The 20132-nt window shown below is 37.1% G+C and overlaps 1 protein-coding gene across 2 annotated transcripts in view; it reads left to right on the top strand.

The window, feature by feature from the left end:
• The window catches only part of USF3 (upstream transcription factor family member 3), a 40770-nt gene extending 22767 nt beyond the window's left edge, over window positions 1–18003 (top strand). For both annotated transcript variants that reach the window (XM_031959677.1, XM_031959676.1), the window contains 3 exons: window positions 1279–1361; window positions 3297–3393; window positions 6971–18003. In XM_031959677.1, the coding sequence (XP_031815537.1) occupies window positions 1279–1361; window positions 3297–3393; window positions 6971–13389 (6599 nt within the window). In that variant the 3' untranslated portion in view covers window positions 13390–18003. The remainder of the gene's footprint in view (window positions 1–1278; window positions 1362–3296; window positions 3394–6970) is intronic.
• The last annotated feature ends 2129 nt before the right edge of the window (window positions 18004–20132 follow it).

The following is a 20132-nucleotide window of genomic DNA, read 5'->3' as shown; positions in this document are numbered from 1 at the left end:
ACCTGTTATGATAGGATCCATGTTTTCTTGATTCATTGTTAGAGTTCCCTGACTTCACTGACTTCATTGACTTTTTCCTTCCGTTCAGCTGGATTAGTGTCTGCTTTCCTGGTGCAGCCTCTCAGACTTAGAAGTTCTTAGAAACATTATTACTAAAGAGATGGATTTTATTTAAGGTGTTGACAAAAACTGATATTTGTGATGTTACTTATCTAAATTTTCATGCAATTAAAGAGATTCAGGGTTTCCATTATCATATAGGAAATTAATATCATATATTTTCCTCCAACCTTGGACAGCCAGCCAGATTTTGCTGTATTCTCATATAATGGTTTCTTAAATCAATTAGAGAAATAACATCACAGAATTTTATATGGAAGTGATGAGAATCCTACAGGCCTAGAGTGGGCAGGCAATACTGATCTCATGGAGAAGGGACAAGTCTAGAAGCAGAAATCATTTGGTTGTTTTAAGCCATGTGCAATAAGCATTTCTCCACCTAATTGGCTATCTAGTTAAATATCTTTTTTTTTTTTAAACCAGGTTGTTATGTCTAGCATGGCAGCTAACAGTTAAAATTTGTGTTCCTTGTGTAAAGTTACACGTTTCCTAAAGCTGTGTTAGTTTCTGATGTCTTACTTTGATTATGAGCTCCTGAGATTCATCATTTGTTAAGGTGTTTATTAATTGTTAGTTTTGAAAGAAAATGCCACATAATAAATAGACTAGTGAATGTAGAATATCAACACAACCATTCTTTCTTTTTGTAATTTTTATTTGTCATGTCAGTTTTCTATTATGCCTTGATATGCACAAACTTCTTAAAGATCACATAAAGAAGGGTATCTGTTCTTCTGTTTATCCAACACAGACTCTTTAAAAGAGTTTAAAGAGACTCTATACCCCAATTAATGCCTGTTCAAGAATGCCTTCTGTGTGGGTAGTATTAAGAATATCAGACTTGAATTTCAGAGACTTGAGTTTGCATCTTGATTGATGCTAATTGTGTGGCTCTAGGCAGCTCTGCTAATTAACCTCCCAAAGCCCCAGTTTTCTCATAGGTAAAAAAAAAAATTGGGGTTAATCATACTGTTTCCTATTTCATAGGCTCGAAATGACAGAAAAGCTCTTTGTAAACCTTTGACTAGTACAAATATGTCTTAATAGTCATTTCTTCAAAATTTCCTTATCTAGATAGGAAATAAGGTTAGACAGCACTTATATGTTGAATAGATGTGACAGTTCATTAGTTCTGTGGTTACCTTTCTTTCTGTTTAGTGGAGAGACATCGAAAGAAGAAAATTAATGCGGGAATCAACCGAATTGGAGAACTTGTACCATGTTCACCTGCACTGAAGCAGGTAAACAGTCATTTATGCTTACATTCATTGTTCAGGAAATGCTTCAATTGTTCCTTTACACTTTGGACCATTTCTTAAAATTAGAATAGGTTCTCCTCTCTTAAAGCTCATGATGTTTGAGATATTTGAGTAGTTGTGATTATTCTTTACTATTTATAGAAACAAAACACCCAGAATTTTGTCTTATTAACTAATATTCATGACTGTGCCTTTCTTCACCACCTAAATACTTTGTCTTCTATTAATTTGAACTTGTACACATTGTTTACAATTAGTTTTAGTTGTTTGATGTATATATTGTCTCCCTAAATATGTTTGAGAGAAAGCAATATGTTCTCTTATTCCTTTTTTTTTTTCTAAAAAATACACAGTGAATTTGTTGGAAGCTCCCTCATATGGTTTCTGTCCTGTCAGGTCCTGGTCTAGATATTCACCTCTTGGCTGTCCCCAAGGACAGGTGCAAGGGAGGAACTATGACCCCGCTTCTCTCTCCCTTCCCACCCCCATTCCTCTAAATTCCAAATGGAACCCAGTCTTTGGCACCTGAAAGCAAGAGTGGATAAAATTCTGGAATCATTATGGAGAAGAGCTGTAGATGCCTTCCAGATGACTCCTTTTCTCCATTTTGGACTCTCCACTACTGCTACATGCAGACAGTTCTTGCAAACTTATTTGTGATGTAGAAACTTGTGGGCAGTCAACCAGAGGGAATTGGCAGGTAAACTTCATTAATTGTTTGTGTGCCTATTTGTATAGCAGCCTTGTAAGATAAAATAGCATGATTTTCCCCATTGTATATTAAAAGAATTGCTTAGGATTATATAGCAAATCTCTGCTAGGGCTAATTATTAAAATTTTAGTTTACTTGGCTTGAATTTAGAAAAATCCCTCTTTGCCCAAGAGTACTTACTGTGCCATACATTTTCCTAAAGTCCAAGATTCAACTATAAGTGAGCTAGGGCAGTAATAGGAAAGTGCTTTTCATTTATGTAACATTTGAATATATCATTGCATTAGATCATCACAATCACTTTGAAATAAATAATATAGGGGAGGCAGCTAGATGGTGCAGTAGATAGAGTGCTGGCCCTGTTTTCAGGTGGACCTGAGTTCAAATCCAGATTCAGACACTTAACACTCACTAGATATGGCCCTGGGCAAGTCAATTAATCCCAATTGCCTCACCTTCTCCCCCCCCCCCCCCCAAAAAAAAAAAGAGATAAATAATGAGGGTATCACAAAAGTCTTGGTGCATTTTTAAGCTTAATAGTGTTAAAAACTTAAAACTGAGACCATATTACAGATATTACTGCTTTTTTTTTTCTTTTTCACAAATAATGAAATTGGAGCTCAGTGAAGCTAGATAATTTGTCCAAAATCACTTATCTGGGAAGAAGCTGAGTCAGAACTTAAAACTTTACAATCTGATGGTGCTCAGTGTTCTTTCCACCACATTGTGATGTCTTTAATAATTACGAATCACCTACTATGTACTGTATATTGTGTTAAGCCTTTGGGATATAAAGATAAAAAAAAGACAGTCATTCTTATGGAGAGGTTTTTGTAATGGCTTTGAGGTGTTGAATATCAGAATATCTCAACACTTCAAGATATGCTGATGTAAGACATAATTGTCTTGAGATAATCTAGGCATAGAGAAAGTTAGGGTATGACACTAACTTTCTTTAGAGAAAATTTTTTTTTAGTATGCTGGATAATAAATTTATAATGGTGGTTACACAGATATAACAACATGAAATGTGTTTGAGGATAGCATTGTTGTAAAGCTATGAATAGACTGCATTTTCTCACATGCTTGTTTAGAACAAATGTAAACCTAGTAAGCCTACTTTTAGAAGTTTGTGACTATTTCTTATCATTTAATGGTATTTTTTTTTTTATGACAATTTTTTAAAATTTGGGTTTCTCTGGCAGAGCAAGAACATGATCCTGGATCAAGCCTTTAAGTACATAACAGAATTAAAAAGGCAAAATGATGAACTCTTACTCAATGGAGGCAACCATGAACAAGGTAAATATATACATTTCTTTCAAATGTATATACATTCAGCCATAATTTTCACCTCTTTTCCACTTTACACCTATCATGGTTTCATCATTTTTATATAATCAGATGGGTAGTGAATATTCTCCAGGTTTTTGCAAATTTTCTTAAATAATAATAAACTAGGAATACTTATTTCTTTTTGTTATTGTATATCTTCCAGTTAGGGCAATTCCAGAAGGTTGTAGGGCAGATTCTGCTCAGTTTAAATTGAAACCAGGATCAGTTATTATGACTGCCTACTCATATCTCCTCATATGACTCTTAGGGACAGAAATAACTGATACTTCATGATGCTATAGAAGTGACCAGCAGTTTTTGGAGATCACACTAGCAGAGCCCAAGCTCTACCTGCCCATTTTTATACTTATACAATTTGTAAAAGCTTCAAATTTGAGCCTGACCTTGGGTTGTGTAATTGTTAAAAGACCAACATCGCAAAGTGTGGTTAGGCTCCTTATCAAAAGGATGTCCACAAGGAATGTCTTTTTTGGGTCATAGTAACTCATGGAAACCATCTATAAGAGCATAAAAAAAGTTATGTTGCTATCTGTGTCAGTGGAAGAAGCTTATTAAATGATTTAATTATTGCGTTTATAAGAAATGTGATACTTTCTGGCTTTTGAAATAGAGGTGATTTTTACTATTACAAAACAATTTCAATTTTTCCACAGAGAAAAAAAATTTTTTTAATGATTGCTAAAACAACTTGCCTAGGAATGGGAAGATTAACCTGGCAGACAAGTTTAGATTGGATCTGTATTTGTAGCTTTGATGAGAACAAAAAGGAAGCCTGTTGTGGTTGCAAACAGTCCAGTTAGCCAGCTATTGATTTAGGTGGGAACAGGAGGGAGAATTTATCCACTGTAGTAAATGTGATGTTGGACTTTTAAACAAGTTTTAGTAACTCTCCTATAGGAAAGTGAGATCAAATCCCAAATTTACAAGAGGTCAGTTGTGAAGTAGTGAATAGGAAGTATCAGATGTAGTGGTGGTATTGCCTTTTTTTTTTTTTTTTTTTTTTTTTTTTAGTTCTTCCAGCAAATCAATCATCTATAAAAGGTAGCAGTTACATGGAACCTTTCAGCTTACAAAGTGGCTGTCTTTGCACCAATCCTGTAAGATAGTAAATACAGTTATGTACATTTTACAAACTAGGAAGGCACTGTAGTGAAATTTAAACGTGAAAATAGATTCTTTAATTCTTAAGTGCCTTTCTTTCTACTTTCCAGCAAAACATTTTGTACACAATTCCATATTTCATATTCCATTTTTAATTTGATTAACAATTTATTCCTTTCTTTTTGTAAGTCTTCTGTATAGCATCTGTGCAATGGACTAGGATATTAGAATAACTTTTTTGGTTCTTTTACTGTTTCATGTATACCAGTTCAGCAGTTAGGTTGTCTATTATCCCTTCACTGGGATACCTCCTTTTAGCTATATATACAACACACACTCTAGGAATTTCATTTTATGTATATACAAAGGTGGAAAACCATCAAAGTTAGTATAGTATATGACTCAGATAGAGGTAGAAACAAGGAAGAGAAGCCCTTGATTAAGATGATATCTTAATGTACACCTATGTTATCAGCCAGAAACCAATTAAACTTCCATAAATATCCATATATTGACTCCTTATGGGCAGTTAGTGAAAATTTCTCTAATACTATGTAGCTTTCTTTCTTTTGTGCTGGTTACTGCTAAAGATAAGTGTTTTCAAGTTGATTTACAGTAGATATTTAACAGTAATAAGTACTATTACCTACTTTACCAGCCTTGTCTTTGAGATTCAGCTGAGGTGCCACTTCCTTAAAAGAGCCTTATCTGTATTCCTTATAAGTTATTTCTTTTTCTCACTCCTCAATTGACCTTGTATTACTTAACTGCACCAGTCCTAAAGAATTAAACTTCAGTAACAAGGACAATTTTATTTTTAATGCCAAAAACATTACTTTAGTAATCAGAAAATTCAGTTAAGCAAGCGATTACTAAATGTCTGTTGTGTATAAGGTATTGGGTTAGGCTCTGAGACTACAATATTTTTGTCTCAAAGACAAGGAAGAGAGAGAGAGAGAGAGACAGACACACAGACACAGACACAGAGATGGAGAGAGAAATAGAGAGGGAAGGAGGTAGTGGTGGGGGAATCAGTGCCTAGTATGTGCAGATACATCAAGGTTTTGGTCAAGAAGCAATTCCTAGTCTAATTTGACTAGATTCTAGATTGTGTCAAGGGAAATTATGTGAAAGAAGATGAGAAAAGGAGGTAGAACTTTAAATGCCAGGCTGAGGAATTTGTATGTCTTCCTTTGAACAATAGCTTTATGGAAGATTGTTTGAAGAAGAGGGAAATTAGAAAGAGAGAGACCAAGTAGGAGGTTATTAAACAGCCTAAGATATGGTCAGAGCCTGAACTAGTACTGAGATTTTGTTAAAGAAATGGAGACAACTGTAAGAGATAGGAGGGCAGTAGAAGCTTTAAGTCTTAGTAATTGATTAGATAAGGAGGATGAGGGAAGAAAGAATTGGGAATATTTGCATATATATGAAATAGATGATCACTTCAAGAGAGAGATTAGGGCTGGGGATAGAAAGATGAAGGAGAGACAGACAGACAGACATAGAAAGAAAGAGACAGATAGACATTGAGATTCAGGAATCATCGGTGTAGAAATGAGGATTGAAGTCCAATGAACACAGCTATGCCAGTAGTAGTTCTGTGTCCCAAGGAGATCACAAAACAGGGGAAAGAACCTACAAGAAGGGGGGAAGAAGGAAGAGAGAAAATTTCAGAACTTATAATTTTGTAAAAATGAGTGTTAAAAGTTACCTTAAATATATTGGGAAAAATATTACAAAAAAAATTCATGGAGCCGATATAAACATAATAGCTAATCTATAGTCCTCTCAAGTTTGCAGAATTCTTTGTAATCAATGTTTGCTTTTAGCTTCCTAAAAACTATGAGTGAAGTATCATTATTCCTATTTTCAGATGTAGGTACTGAAACTCAGAGAGGTCGACTTGTTCCTCATCATACAGTTATGAAGTATTAAGCAGAATTTGAACCTAGAGCAAATTAAGCCATAATGATAGCCTCTATACTGTGTCAAGTTGTTTTCTTGTCAAAAATTAAACCTCACAGAGACAGACTAAGAGAAATTGGCATTTTTCCGAAGTGGTAAGTGACTTATCTTGTACTTGCCCATGGTAGGATCATAGGAACATAGAGTTAGAGCTGGAAGGAACCTTATATACTCATCTCATTTAATGTCCTCATTTTATAGGTGAAGAAACACAGGCTCCTAAAAGTTCTATGGCAAGTAATAAGTGGCAGAGGCTGAGTTGGATCCTAGTCCTCTGCTGGCCAAATCTAGCCCTCTAATTTATATAAGAAGAGAACTTAAGATTTCCAGTACTGTAGTGAGGAATTCAGAACAATTCACATTGGCAATTTCACTAACTTGTAATTTGTATTCCTAAGATTATCCTAAATTGACATTCATAATTTATTCTTATAATTTTTTAAAAATTTTGTAGCTGAAGAAATTAAAAAACTGCGGAAACAGCTTGAAGAAACCCAAAGGGAAAATGGTCGATACATTGAATTACTGAAAGCAAATGATATTTGCCTGTATGATGACCCTACAATCCACTGGAAAGGAAATCTCAAAAATGCCAAAGTTTCTGTCGTTATTCCTAGTGACCAGATTCAGAAGAACATCATTGTCTATTCAAATGGAAGTCAACCTGGTGGAAACAACCAAGCGACAGCTGTTCAGGGAATTACATTTAATGTTGGTCATAATTTACAAAAACAGACAGCTAATGTTGTGCCAGTTCAAAGGTCTTGCAATCTGGTGACTCCTGTGTCCCTTTCTGGAGTTTTTCCCCCTGAAAATAAGCCATGGCATCAGACTCCAGTTTCCTCCTTGACTGCTAACCAGTCTGTTCCCCTTTGTCTTCCTGCTGCCATTCCTGCTCAGAACATTCTTGAAATTTCCACCTCAGAAAATGAGTCAAGTGTGCTTAGTTCTAACAGCTCGCAGATTACTGTTCCATCTGGATCTGAATCCAACCAACTAAGTTCATCAAGTATGCCACTAAGTGGGCATAATGCTTCTGAAAGCAAAAATGGACAAGAGAGCCCCAAGTTACCCAAGAGACCCATGTCCTGTGCTACCAGCATTTCCCCCAGCACTTCTGTACTTTCTTTTCAAGTGCAACCTGGAAACAAATCCTGTCTAAGCTTACAGGATTTTAGAAGTGATTGTCAGGACAACTTTGTGGTACCAGTTGCTGATACAGCTTGCTCCCAACCTCTGAGACCTTCAATCCCTAGGAATTCCTCTCCAGTGAACATTAGTAAGAACACAGATTTAACAAGCAGTGCTGGTGTAGAGGCACCTTCTGTGGCTCTAGCAGTCAAGGCTACAACTGCTATAAGCACAGTCTCTGCAAGCCATTTAGACAGTGGTTGGTCTCTTTCTTGCTCTTTGCCTTCTTCAAGTGTTAATGCTTCTGATTTGAAAAACATAAACAGCCTTACTCGCATCCCCTCATCTGGAAACACGCAGACAACATGGACTACATTGCAACTAGCAGGAAACACTGTTCAGCCATTAAGCCAGACACCATCCACTATTGTAACCCCAATATTAAATGAGCCGGGCAGTAGTACTTCAGCTCCCAACCACAATAGACACATGGCTACGTGTGTCTTGAATGGCTCATATCCTTCAGATGGACAGCAGGTTGAGCAAGTAGTTGTGACTTTGCCTTCTTGTCCATCTTTACCTATGCAGCCACTAATTGCTCAACCACCAATTAAAACTCAGCCTCCCCCAAATATCCTTCCATATAATTCAACAATGCAAGTAATTCAGATGGCTCAGCCAGTTGGGTCAGCTGTTAATGCAGGTTCAGCTAATCAGAATGTTATCATTCTTCAGCCACCCAGTACCACACCGTGCCCAGGAGTTATGAGAGCCGAAGTTCCCAATCAAACAGTTGGTCAACAGATAGTGATTATACAGGCAGCTAATCAGAATCCTTTGCCACTTCTCTCTGCTCCACCTCCTGGTTCTGTTCGTGTCTCTGTTAACGGAGCCAATCCTGTAGTAGTGTCTAATAATTCAGTGCAAAATGTTTCGGCTCCACAGACATTTGGAGGAAAACACCTCGTCCATATATTACCGAGGCCTTCATCATCGTCATCATCTTCTAATTCTACACAAACTTTTTCTGTTACAATGTCAAATCAACAGCAGCCTCAGACTATTTCTTTAAATGGACAGTTATTTGCTTTGCAGCCTGTAATGTCCTCATCAGGAGCTACGAATCAAACCCCTATGCAAATCATTCAACCCACCACCAGCGAAGATCCAAATACCAATGTTGCCCTGAATACATTTGGTGCTTTGGCCAGCCTCAATCAAAGCATTTCGCAGATGGCTGGGCAAAGCTGTGTACAATTGGCTATCGGCCAGCCTGCCAATCCTCCACCTGCTACTACTAGTCGGGTCACCCCAGTTAACTGTGTTTCATTACCAACTACTGCAGCATCTCCTCTAACTACTGATAACACAGCAGTTCTATCCAACACTGCTAATCATATGAACATTTCTCCAGTGAAAGCTCTAGCTAGTTTGCCTTCTAATGTGAAATCAAAAAGAGTGATCAAAAAGCCAGGCCCCAAAAAACATGTAGCTAACAAATCAGCATGCCCAGTAAATCCCAATAGGGATTCAGGGAAATTAGATTGTGCCAACACAGAAGGATCAACTCCACAATCGTGTGCTGATGGGCTGCTAGAAAGCCTACCTGTGGCATTAACTCCTGCTACTGAAACTCAAGCAAACAGTGTGAATGCCTCTGATTCTCATTCCTTTGAGGGTGTCAGTTCTGAACCTTTAGTGTCAGAGTCTCATTCATTAGAGGTGTCACATTCACCCTCCCAAGAACCCATTACAAGTGAACATTTTGTTTTGACCTCACCGGATCCTCGAGATTCTGTGTCCACTTTGCAATCAGGAAGATCTCAAAGTAAGCCAGCAACTAGTCCTGAGGTGTCAGACTCTTCCAGGTCCTGTATTTCATCTGGTCTCTTGATTCCCTCTCCAAGTGATCCACATATTTTGGTTTCTCAGATTCCTGGATCCTCATCCACCCAAAGCACCACAAGTACCAGTGGTGCTTCAGGAGTGGAAATTATTTCTGAGCCATGTAGACAGGATTCATCAGCTGCAGTGCAAGCCACAGGTTTATTAAAAGGACATGGTTTGACTGCATTGCTCTCTGACCTTACAAAGGAAAAAGAGGGTCAGAAAACCCCTCTTTCAGCTCAAGTGGACCATCCGAACTTTCCTTCAGAAAACTCTAAAATTGTTGGATCAAGTATTGAATTGCCTCAGAAACAGGAACTATTACTAATGAATGGTGAAGGTGGGAATTTATCACAGCATCATTCCTGTATTCCTGATCAAGAGGCCATTAATAGCTCTTTGCTTGCCAGCAGGCAGACAGATTCCCCCATGTCAACCAGCTCTGGCAGTAGTCGTGGTTTCTCAGTTGCATCCATGCTTCCTGATACCACGAGAGAAGATGTTACCAACAGTACATCAGCTAGTACATGCGACAATTGTACCTTTGCAGAACAAACTGATATAGTAGCACTTGCAGCAAGAGCTATTTTTGATCAAGAGAACCTTGAGAAGGGAAGAGTTGGTGTCCAGACTGATATACAGGAAACTACTTCCAAGCCATCTGAAGCTTCATCTTTAGAGGGAGAGCAGCCTTTCAAAACCCAGGCAGCAAAGGAAAATGCTACAGGACAGGTAGAAGCAACAGCAAATGAATTTAGTTCCCAGGATTCCGTTCAAGCAAATGTGGATAGGTCTCTTGAAAAACCAAGTTGTTCAGTATCAACTGAAACATCACATGCCTCTATACAGGTTTCAACTTCTCAGTCACCAAGCATTTCTAGTTTAAGTGTTAATAATCTTATTCATCAGAGTAGTATCAACCATCCTTTAGTTAGCTGCTCAGAGCAACCAGCTATTCCTGCAACAGTGAATCTCTCAGTTTCATCTAGTTCCTATGTCACTCAACCTCCTGAACCATCTCTAATGGCTGAATATTCTCAAGACCAGTTAAATACCATGACTAATATACCAAATTCACAAATTCAAGAATCACACTTAAAGTCAAGTCATGAAAGTCGTAAGGATCCTGCCAAACGTCCTGTTCAAGATGATCTTTTACTTTCTACAGCTAAAAGGCAAAAACATTGTCAGCCAGCACCCCTCAGACTTGAAGGTATGTCTCTAATGAGCCGGACACCTGACAACATTGCTGATCAAACTCAAATGATGGTTGGTCAAATCCCTCCTAACTCTTCAAACTCAGTGGTACCTGTTAGCAACCCAGGGCATGTGGATGACCTTTCTCGGTTATTCCCACCCAACAACTTTGTCACATCTGCTTTGAGACAACCTGAAGTTCAGTGCAATTCACAGCCTTCAATGACTGAGCAACAACAAAGCCAGGCAGGAAGTCAACATCTGCAGTCCTTGCAGCAGCAACATGTACCTCCTGCTCAAGGCATATCTCACCTTCATAATAATCATCCGTATTTAAAGCAGCAACAGCAAGCAGGACAGTTAAGAGAAAGACATCACTTATACCAACTGCAGCATCATGTACCTCATGCAGACAGCTCCATTCATTCCCAGTCTCATGGTGTGCATCAGCAGAGGACTATACAGCAGGAAGTTCAAATGCAAAAGAAGAGGAATCTTGTCCAGGGAACTCAAGCCCCTCAACTTTCCATACAGCAGAAGCATCATGGAAGTGACCAGTCACGACCCAAGGGTGGGCAACCTCACCCCCACCATCAGCAGATGCAGCAACAGATGCAACAGCATTTTGGAAATTCCCAATCAGAAAAAAGCTGCGAGAACCCTTCAACAAGCCGGACTCACCATAACCACCCACAAAACCATTTAAATCAAGACATTATGCATCAGCAACAGGATGTTGGAAGTAGGCAGCAAAGTTCAGGAGTTTCTTCTGAGCATGTAACTGCACACAATCCAATGCAAAGACTTATGCCACCTAGAGGGTTAGAGCAACAAATGGTATCCCAGCCAAGTATTGTAACGAGGTCTTCAGATATGACCTGTACGCCACATAGGCCAGAAAGAAATAGAGTTTCAAGTTATTCTGCAGAGGCACTCATTGGGAAAACTTCATCTAATTCAGAGCAGAGAATGGGCATATCAGTTCAGGGTCCTAGGGTTTCAGATCAGCTTGAAATGAGAAGTTACCTTGATGTTCCAAGAAATAAGGGTTTAGCCATTCATAATATGCAGAGTCGTGTAGATCATACAGTTGCCTCAGAAGTTCGTCTTTCTGATTGTCAGACATTTAAGCCGAGTGGAGCTAGCCAACAGCCCCAGAGCAATTTTGAAGTCCAGTCTTCAAGAAATAATGAAATAGGTAATCCTGTGTCATCACTGAGAGGCATGCAATCCCAGGCCTTTCGAATTAGTCAAAATAATGGGCCACCTATTGACCGACAAAAGAGATTACCTTATCCACCAGTTCAGAGCCTTCCAGCTGGAAACACCATTCCTCCAAGAGACAATGAAAATGCTTGTCACCAGAGCTTTATGCAGAGTTTGCTTGCCCCTCACCTTGGTGATCAAGTCATTGGGAGCCAACGATCAATCACAGAACATCAGAGGAATACACAGTGTGGCCCATCTTCTACAATTGAATATAATTGTCCCCCGGCCCATGAGAGCATCCATATTCGAAGAGAAAGTGAAACTCAAAATAGAGAAAGCTGTGATATGTCGTTGGGTGCTATTAATACCAGAAACAGTTCTTTGACTATCCCTTTTTCAAGCTCTTCTTCCTCAGGGGATATTCAGGGTCGAAACACAAGCCCCAATGTTTCTGTACAAAAGTCTAATCCCATGAGAATGACTGAAAGTCATGGAACCAAGGGCCACATGAATCCCCCAGTTACTAGTAATATTCATGGGGTAGCACGGCCAAGTCTGCCTCATCCAGCTGTGTCTCATGGGAGTGCTGATCAAGGACCTCCTTCAGTTCGCCAGCCTAATTCTTCAGTTACCCAGAGATCAAGGCATCCCCTACAAGACAGCAGTGGTGGTTCCAAAATCCGTCAAGCTGAAAGGAATCGTTCTGGAAACCAAAGACATAATAATGTCTTTGATCCTAGTCTTCCCCACCTCCCTCTATCTACCAGTGGCAGTATGATTATTGGACGTCAGCAATCCTCTACAGAGAAGAGAGGAAGTATTGTTCGTTTTATGCCTGATAGTCCCCAAGTATCTAATGAGAGTGCAGCCCCAGACCAACACACTTTGTCCCAAAATTTTGGATTCCCATTTATTCCAGAGGGTGGTATGAATCCACCAATAAATGCCAATACTTCTTTCATTCCACAGGTTACTCAGCCCAGTGCCACTAGGACTCCAGCACTCATCCCGGTAGATCCCCAGAATACATTGCCTTCTTTCTATCCACCTTATTCACCGGCTCACCCTACGCTGTCCAATGATATTTCAATCCCTTATTTTTCCAATCAGATGTTCTCAAATCCTAGCACAGAAAAGGTAAACAGTGGAGGTTTAAATAACCGATTTGGAACAATATTATCTCCTCCCAGGCCTGTTGGATTTGCTCAACCAAGTTTTCCTCTTCTCCCTGATATGCCACCGATGCACATGACCAACTCTCACTTGTCCAATTTTAACATGACATCTTTGTTTCCAGAGATAGCCACTGCTCTTCCTGATGGCTCAGCAATGTCTCCTTTGCTTACAATTGCAAATTCCTCAGCGTCTGACTCTTCCAAGCAGACCTCAAACAGACCTGCCCACAACATAAGCCATATTCTAGGTCATGATTGCAGTTCAGCAGTCTAAACACTGATAAAAACTAAATGTGATGGGTGAGATTATATATTTGTTTATATGTATCTATATGTATATATATATATGTATATATATATATATATATTCATGTGTGCATGTGTGTATAGTTCATTTTCTGTTATCCACAATAGGGAAGCAACAGAGATAATCCAAAAAAGAAAAGTGACTTATTGAAAGAAATTACACTTAATCTTGAAATGCACTATGACTTTTCCCCCCAGTGGATTTCTCAAGTTTCAGTTAGAGTGCTTTGTATTTCTTGGGTATAAATCAACTGATATTAGACATAGCTTAGCCTTGTATTGAGTAGTGGGTAAAAGAGAGCCCATTGTCAAAACCTATTTTTATAGATAATCCATAGGTAGTAAAAACATTATGGCTAGTGATCAAATTCTGGCTGATGTCCATAATGAAAGAACCATGAACAAATATGTGAATTGTACTTATTTAATTCCTTCCTCCCTCAATAATTGGTTTAAGAAAAAAGTTATTGCCTTGATTTATAAAAGCTACAGGAAATTAAAAATCATTTGGATTTTATAAGTCTTGCATTTCAAAACAGGGAGCCAAATTCAATAGATACTTAAAAATGTTTACTCCTAAAGTCAAAAGCCTTTATTTAGATATTATTAGCCTCAGCAATAGAATAGAATTAGAGCTAGAAGGAACCCTATAGTTTATGTCTAAACCAACCCTCTCATTTACACCAGAGGAGACTAAGGGCCACTAATTTTCCAAGATTTTTTTTAAAATCCATAATTGAATTTGCTAATTGTTCTTCCTCCTTTTTGTAAAGTAGTGCTATTTCATAAAGGCATAAATACACAGTAAAATGCTTGATTAATTAGACTCATCATTCTGTTTGAACTAATTTCCTTTGTATTTGTTGATCATTAGTTCCTGTTAATGATAATATATTGAATTTCATAAGATTGGTTGAATTTTTCATTTCTCATCTGAGAAATATTTTCACATTACATAATAAATAGAGAGCCAGCTCTGAAAGTAGGAGGATCTGGATTCAGGTTTCGCCTCTGACATATACTATATGACCATTGACAAGTCATTTAACCTCTCAGTATTCTAGGCAACTCTCTTAAGACTATAAGTTGTTGAAGTTACTGATCCTCACTGGAAGAGGGAGTTACCTCATCTCTTTGTACCTTATATGATTAAAATCACAGGTCCAATCTGTCCTTATTGATTCATAGCCTACCCCTATCCCTTTTGGTTTCTCTAAAAAATGATGCACTTCACAGTAGAACTACACAGAATTCTCTTTGGGAATTTACTATTTTTTTTTTCTGCTGTGGATGTTAAGGAGTTTAATCCGCATTTGGAAAGACCATTATCTTTGTATTTGGAAAGAAAATATATATAAATGTACATACACACACAGGCTTATATGCAGAACCTGGATAATTAATAGGTCTGCCTCTGTACAAATCTATTGATTGGAACCTGCTAAAGGAATGAGAAAAAGCTTTTAAAAAGTTTATTGGATAAAAAAATGCCTATTTCAGAAACATAATTTAGTATGGCTAATTAACAAAGAAATTACCATGTTCCCTCATAATTTCCCTGGCTTTTTTAGCAGGTATTTTAATGCTACAAGTGAATTGGTGATGGGGAGGGGCTTGTGGTTAATTATTCCCACTGCTATGGTAATGGGGTAAACCCAAGGGACCACAGCTTCTACAGAATATTTTTCTTCCCTTAGTAGTTTCTCTGAAGTTTTTGGTCAGGACAGTTCATCCCTGTTAATATCTCTTCCAAAGACTCTTTCATCAATAGGGTCATTTGTGCCTCTTTAGCTGCTCTGGCCAAACTCAATTGTTTTTGTCACCAGTAGAAAGCAGCCTCCTAGACATGGGGGAGGTTGTAGTTGTTGTGAAGGTTAAATGAGATAATGTTTGTGAAACTTTTTGTAAACTTACCTAAATGCAAGCTATTATTTTCAATCTCCTCAATCCTATATTTTCTCCATAATACAGGGATGGATTGGGGTATGTGTGAACTTAAGGGCAATGGATAGATGATGAATATAGTAAACTGTAACAGGAAGGAGGACAAGCTATGTTTTTGAACTTATTTTCAGATGTAAATCCTTAAAATCAAATTTATCAGCTTCCATTTACCAGTTCAAAAACTGAGCAGGTTTTGAAATATAGACCATATGTGAATATGCACTTCTCTACAATCATTTAGGACTATTCAAAGCCTGAAAGGTAAGCAGAATAGCTATAAATTTAAGTAGCAACTAATTAAGCTGCTTTTTTCCTAAAAAGTCCTCAAAATCCATAAATGTTCCCAAGTACCTTCTAACAAGCTTATTGCTTTATTCAGCTCAGGTCTGGCCAGAGGCACTTATTTATTTGCATTACATTTAGCTTTAGGTATGTAGCTATTTTGATTTTTGAGTGACTAAATCTCTTTATTTGGTCAAGGCCCATTCTTTCCCTAATTATCTCAAAAATGATGTGACCACAAATGGAGGGGAGGTGTTTTCCCTGTTATGAGCTGTTTTACTTATGTTTATGTGCTTACATTTATCTCGATTCTATGGGGAACATTCTGATTAAGGGCTTAAATCTAAAAGTAAATTGTGTATTTAATTTATATATTAATGTACATGTTCTTATTTGAATTTAAAACATCAGTGCCTATGGTAATGTATTGAAGCAGTATTAAATATGTGATATACAAATCTTGGCAATTGATTCTATAATAATGAGTGATTTGGTATTAGCTAATTGTTGAAATTTTTGGGCAAGGGAACACATATGGGTTATTTTTCTGGAAAAAAAATTTTAAGCTAACAATTGGTTTATTAGTTCAGAGTCGGAGATTGAACCCAGTTCTGGAGATGATTTTATAATCTCTTTATTATTCAAGGTTAACTAACTCCAACTAACTCCAACTAACAACCAACTCCATAGTTGCCCAGGGAGATGATTATCCATTAACTCATGGATTTTTTTTTTTTTTTTTGTCTTTGTTTCAGTATTGGTTTAGAAATTGCTTATGGAAAAATTAACATTGAAGCATTTCATTTTTTTAAAGTATAATTGCCTTTTAATGGAATGAAAAGTTGAGATTTCGGTTTGTGTGTAATTTTTATGTAATTGTCAAAGATGAAAGTACTCGTGTTTGATACCATCATTGGCTTTGTCACACAAGTTAATGAAGGTGCAGGGAAGGTGGTCTTTTATGATGATTATGCTTTTCTTTTTTGTTGGAATATTTGGAAGTATGAGACCTGTCCCTAATTTTCAAAATAATGAGTGAAAAATCAATGATGAATTTGCTTTGTAAAACGTAACATAACTGAACTGTGAAAAAAAAGAGAATTGGAAGCTGGGTTTGGGGAAAGGCAGAACATTCCTTTACCAACAAATCTCACTCATGTAACTAACAATGCTTACGCTGAACTGGAACCAAAATTAACTCTTTAAGTCATCTTACTTGAAATATACAAAACAGTTATGCATTTTAAGGCAATTACTATTTGTCTTCAATATTTTAACTATTTACATATGCCTTCTTAGCTGTCTCTCTAAAAGGGGGTAAGACTAAAACCCAGCTTTAATAATGTGATAATGTAATGGAATGTGAGTGCAGTTTAAAACATTGTCAAAAACAGGAACTTCAAAAATGTTTCTGTCCATCTTTCCCCTTTCTGTCCTGATACATGGGTATGCATACGTTTTCCTCCCTTACCATTCCATGTCATGTGAATGGCAATCAATTAGCCTAGGCATTCTCTTAGCAGAATGAAGCTTTCTTTTGTCATGAAAAGGCCATTGGCCTGATAGTTTATAGAGTTGGTGTGCTATATTCCTAGATCAGTGATTTCCAGTATCTGGTTTTGTTGACCCAGCTTGACTCAGTTATTTATAACAAAGGGTTGTAAAGAAATTCTCAAAACCAAATTAAAATGGATTTCATTTTTTAAAAAGTGTCACCTTGCATTAAATTTGTTTTAGAGGTGGTAGAATTGAGTAGGGAGAGCAAGGGTTAGAAAAAGTGGGGAAGGGAGGCCACAAACTCAGTAGCAGCTTTTGAATGCAATTCCAAAAGTTCAGGAATCTTTTTTCCAGTTTACTGATTTACAAGCACAGGTAAATCTCATATTTGCCCCCAGTTGAAATGCGTTAGGGCTCTGTACCTCTGGGGGGCAACAGTGACATCCAATGGCCATTTGAGACTACTGGAGTTAATATTTTTGACGGATTTTATGACATTGAAATGAAGGTTACAACCCTTTCTGAAGATACCTGTTTTGCTGAATGTTGCTTTCCCTTTCCTGTCCAAAGTTAAAACGGCCATTTTCTTTTTTTCGATGCCTTCTTTTCTGTCTTCTAAACTTATGTGGACCCTGGAAGAATACTGGAGTTTATTTGCAGGGGTGATTCCAAAATCAATCTGAGGCAATCCAGTTAAATTTATAGAAAGTGAAGATCTTCCCAATGACTAATTCTGTACCAGCATCCTCTTGCAACAGTACTGCACTTTAACTGCAACTGTGCCTCTAGTCCTTAGACCTATATATTGGAACATATCACCCACCCAGTCATTCCAAAAAAAAAAAAAAAAAAAAAAAAAGCAAAGGAACAGCCAAAGTTATATCTATCATATCATTGAATGCTTTCCCCCTCACCAAAAGAAGTCCAGCTCTTGTTTTTCACTGTTGCCTTATCTTACTGAGCCATCTTTGATACTGGTCTTGTCAGAAACAGTTAATAGTAGCAAAACTTTAAACTGGGAACTTGTTTGTGATGGCATTTCAAATTAGTGGCTTTAGGTTTAAAGAACCCCATCAACATTGATCTTCCTCTTTCTGTGGCCCATGGATCCTATGTAAAGAAGGTGGGAATGGTCAGATACATCTTATCCAACTAATCAGATTTTTTTTTTTTAATTGTATAGTATGGAAATGTCATTTTTGGATTACTGCAAAATGTTTAATATATCATTGTAGATGATGTGATCTTACAAATGGAGAATTTGGAGGGCTGTCTCCATTTATAGTTTTAACACATACTCCAAAACAGGTGGCCTTTATTTTCTAGATCCTTTTGTTCTATATAATGGGACACTTTTGACTTTGTCCTAGAAACTTGAAGTTTTCACTACTTTGCTTTTAAAGATCCCATTGTTTCCTCAAGTCTTATAAGTCATTCTTCTTATGTGGGGTCATTGAGGCACTGGACTATACTATGGTGAATTCTCTTTAGGGGAAGTTGAATTATTTCTTTTCCAAGTAGGATGGGACCATACAGTGTTGTTTAAGATGCTGCTGCTGTTTTAGTGTGAAGGAGAATGGCTTGACTTCCACTTTTCACACATAAAATATTTCGTTTTGATAACAGGGTGGAGGACAGTGAGGTAGAAATAACAATTATCTTCACAGATTTTTACATATACTGCCTGAGAAGATTACTTATATGGCAGTCATGAAGAGAAATTAAATGCATTTCTTTCAATAGTGTAATTATTTGTATCTATACAAAGCCAGCAGAATCTGCTGTGCAACATGTCTTATAATTGTAAATTACCTGATTTATAATTCTAATGGAAATTCTAGTTTCCTTTTTGTAATGGAATCCAGAACAGAAATGTATCATATCAGGAACGTCATACAATTGTAAATAAGATTGTGTCCTGTTTATTTTGACATCTTTTTATAGATACATTGCATTAGGGTGTGAATATTCTAAACCATGCTCTTGTTTAAAGTTTTGAAATTTTTATTGTTAAATGTAACACTTTAATGGTTGTAATAATTATTTGTATAGATATGAATATAGTATTTTATTTAAGAAAATAAACTTTGCATTTTTGCATTGTAAAGTGTCTTTGATTCTGATTACTTTTGTCTCCCAAACTGAAATTGTCCTTGAAGTTTACTTATAGGCACGTCCTGCATTTTATCACACTGTGTTCTTGGAAGCTGTTGTAGACCATGGTATAACATGTGTGCCTGGCATCAAATATATCATAGATAAGGCCAACAACGTGTCATAAAAGCAAAGGTAAGATAACCACATGCTGTAGTAAATTAAGAGCAACATTATATTCTGTTAACAGAATTTTACAGTTGTAAAACTTAAAAGACCATCTAGTCTACCTGTTCTCCTAAAGAAACAGAAGCCTGGAAAGTTACTGGGTTTGGCCCGAGGTCATACTAGCTATTTGAAGACAAGGCTGGGATGGAGGCCTGGCTCCAAACCCAGACTAGTATGCTTTCAATTCTATACAATTCCTGTAAAAATGATTCTGTTTATTGTATACTTATATTTTCCATTTTATTTGTGTTTTCTTAGCCATCTCTATTCCAGGAAAGTAAAGTTTATGATTTAGCTAAACTAGCACCTAGCAAAGTGTTCTGCCACACAGTAGTAGGTAATGTAATAGATATTTTCCTTATATATGTACACAAGGGGCTCTAGCAGTAATACATATTATTACTGTGCATATAACATAAAAAAGTGATGTCATAGATTTCACATAACCACTGGCTACAAATATCTTTGCTCTTCTTAAGATTTGGAGGAACAGAAGTAGATTTTTTTTTAAATGGTTCATGTATCTTTAGAAACGGAATTTTGAACTGATATCTTTCCTTTAGATTTCCCCAGTAATAACATGATACCATCAGCTTCTATATTTTCTACATTTTAAATGCAGATAATTCTGAGATCTGCCTTTTCTTCTGACTTCTAATCTAGCAT

The sequence above is a fragment of the Sarcophilus harrisii genome, chromosome 3 (assembly GCF_902635505.1).
Source record: "Sarcophilus harrisii chromosome 3, mSarHar1.11, whole genome shotgun sequence".
Classification (NCBI taxonomy): domain Eukaryota; kingdom Metazoa; phylum Chordata; class Mammalia; order Dasyuromorphia; family Dasyuridae; genus Sarcophilus; species Sarcophilus harrisii.
The sequence above is the reverse complement of the archived record's forward strand: the minus strand, read 5'-3'. Positions and strand labels throughout refer to the sequence as shown.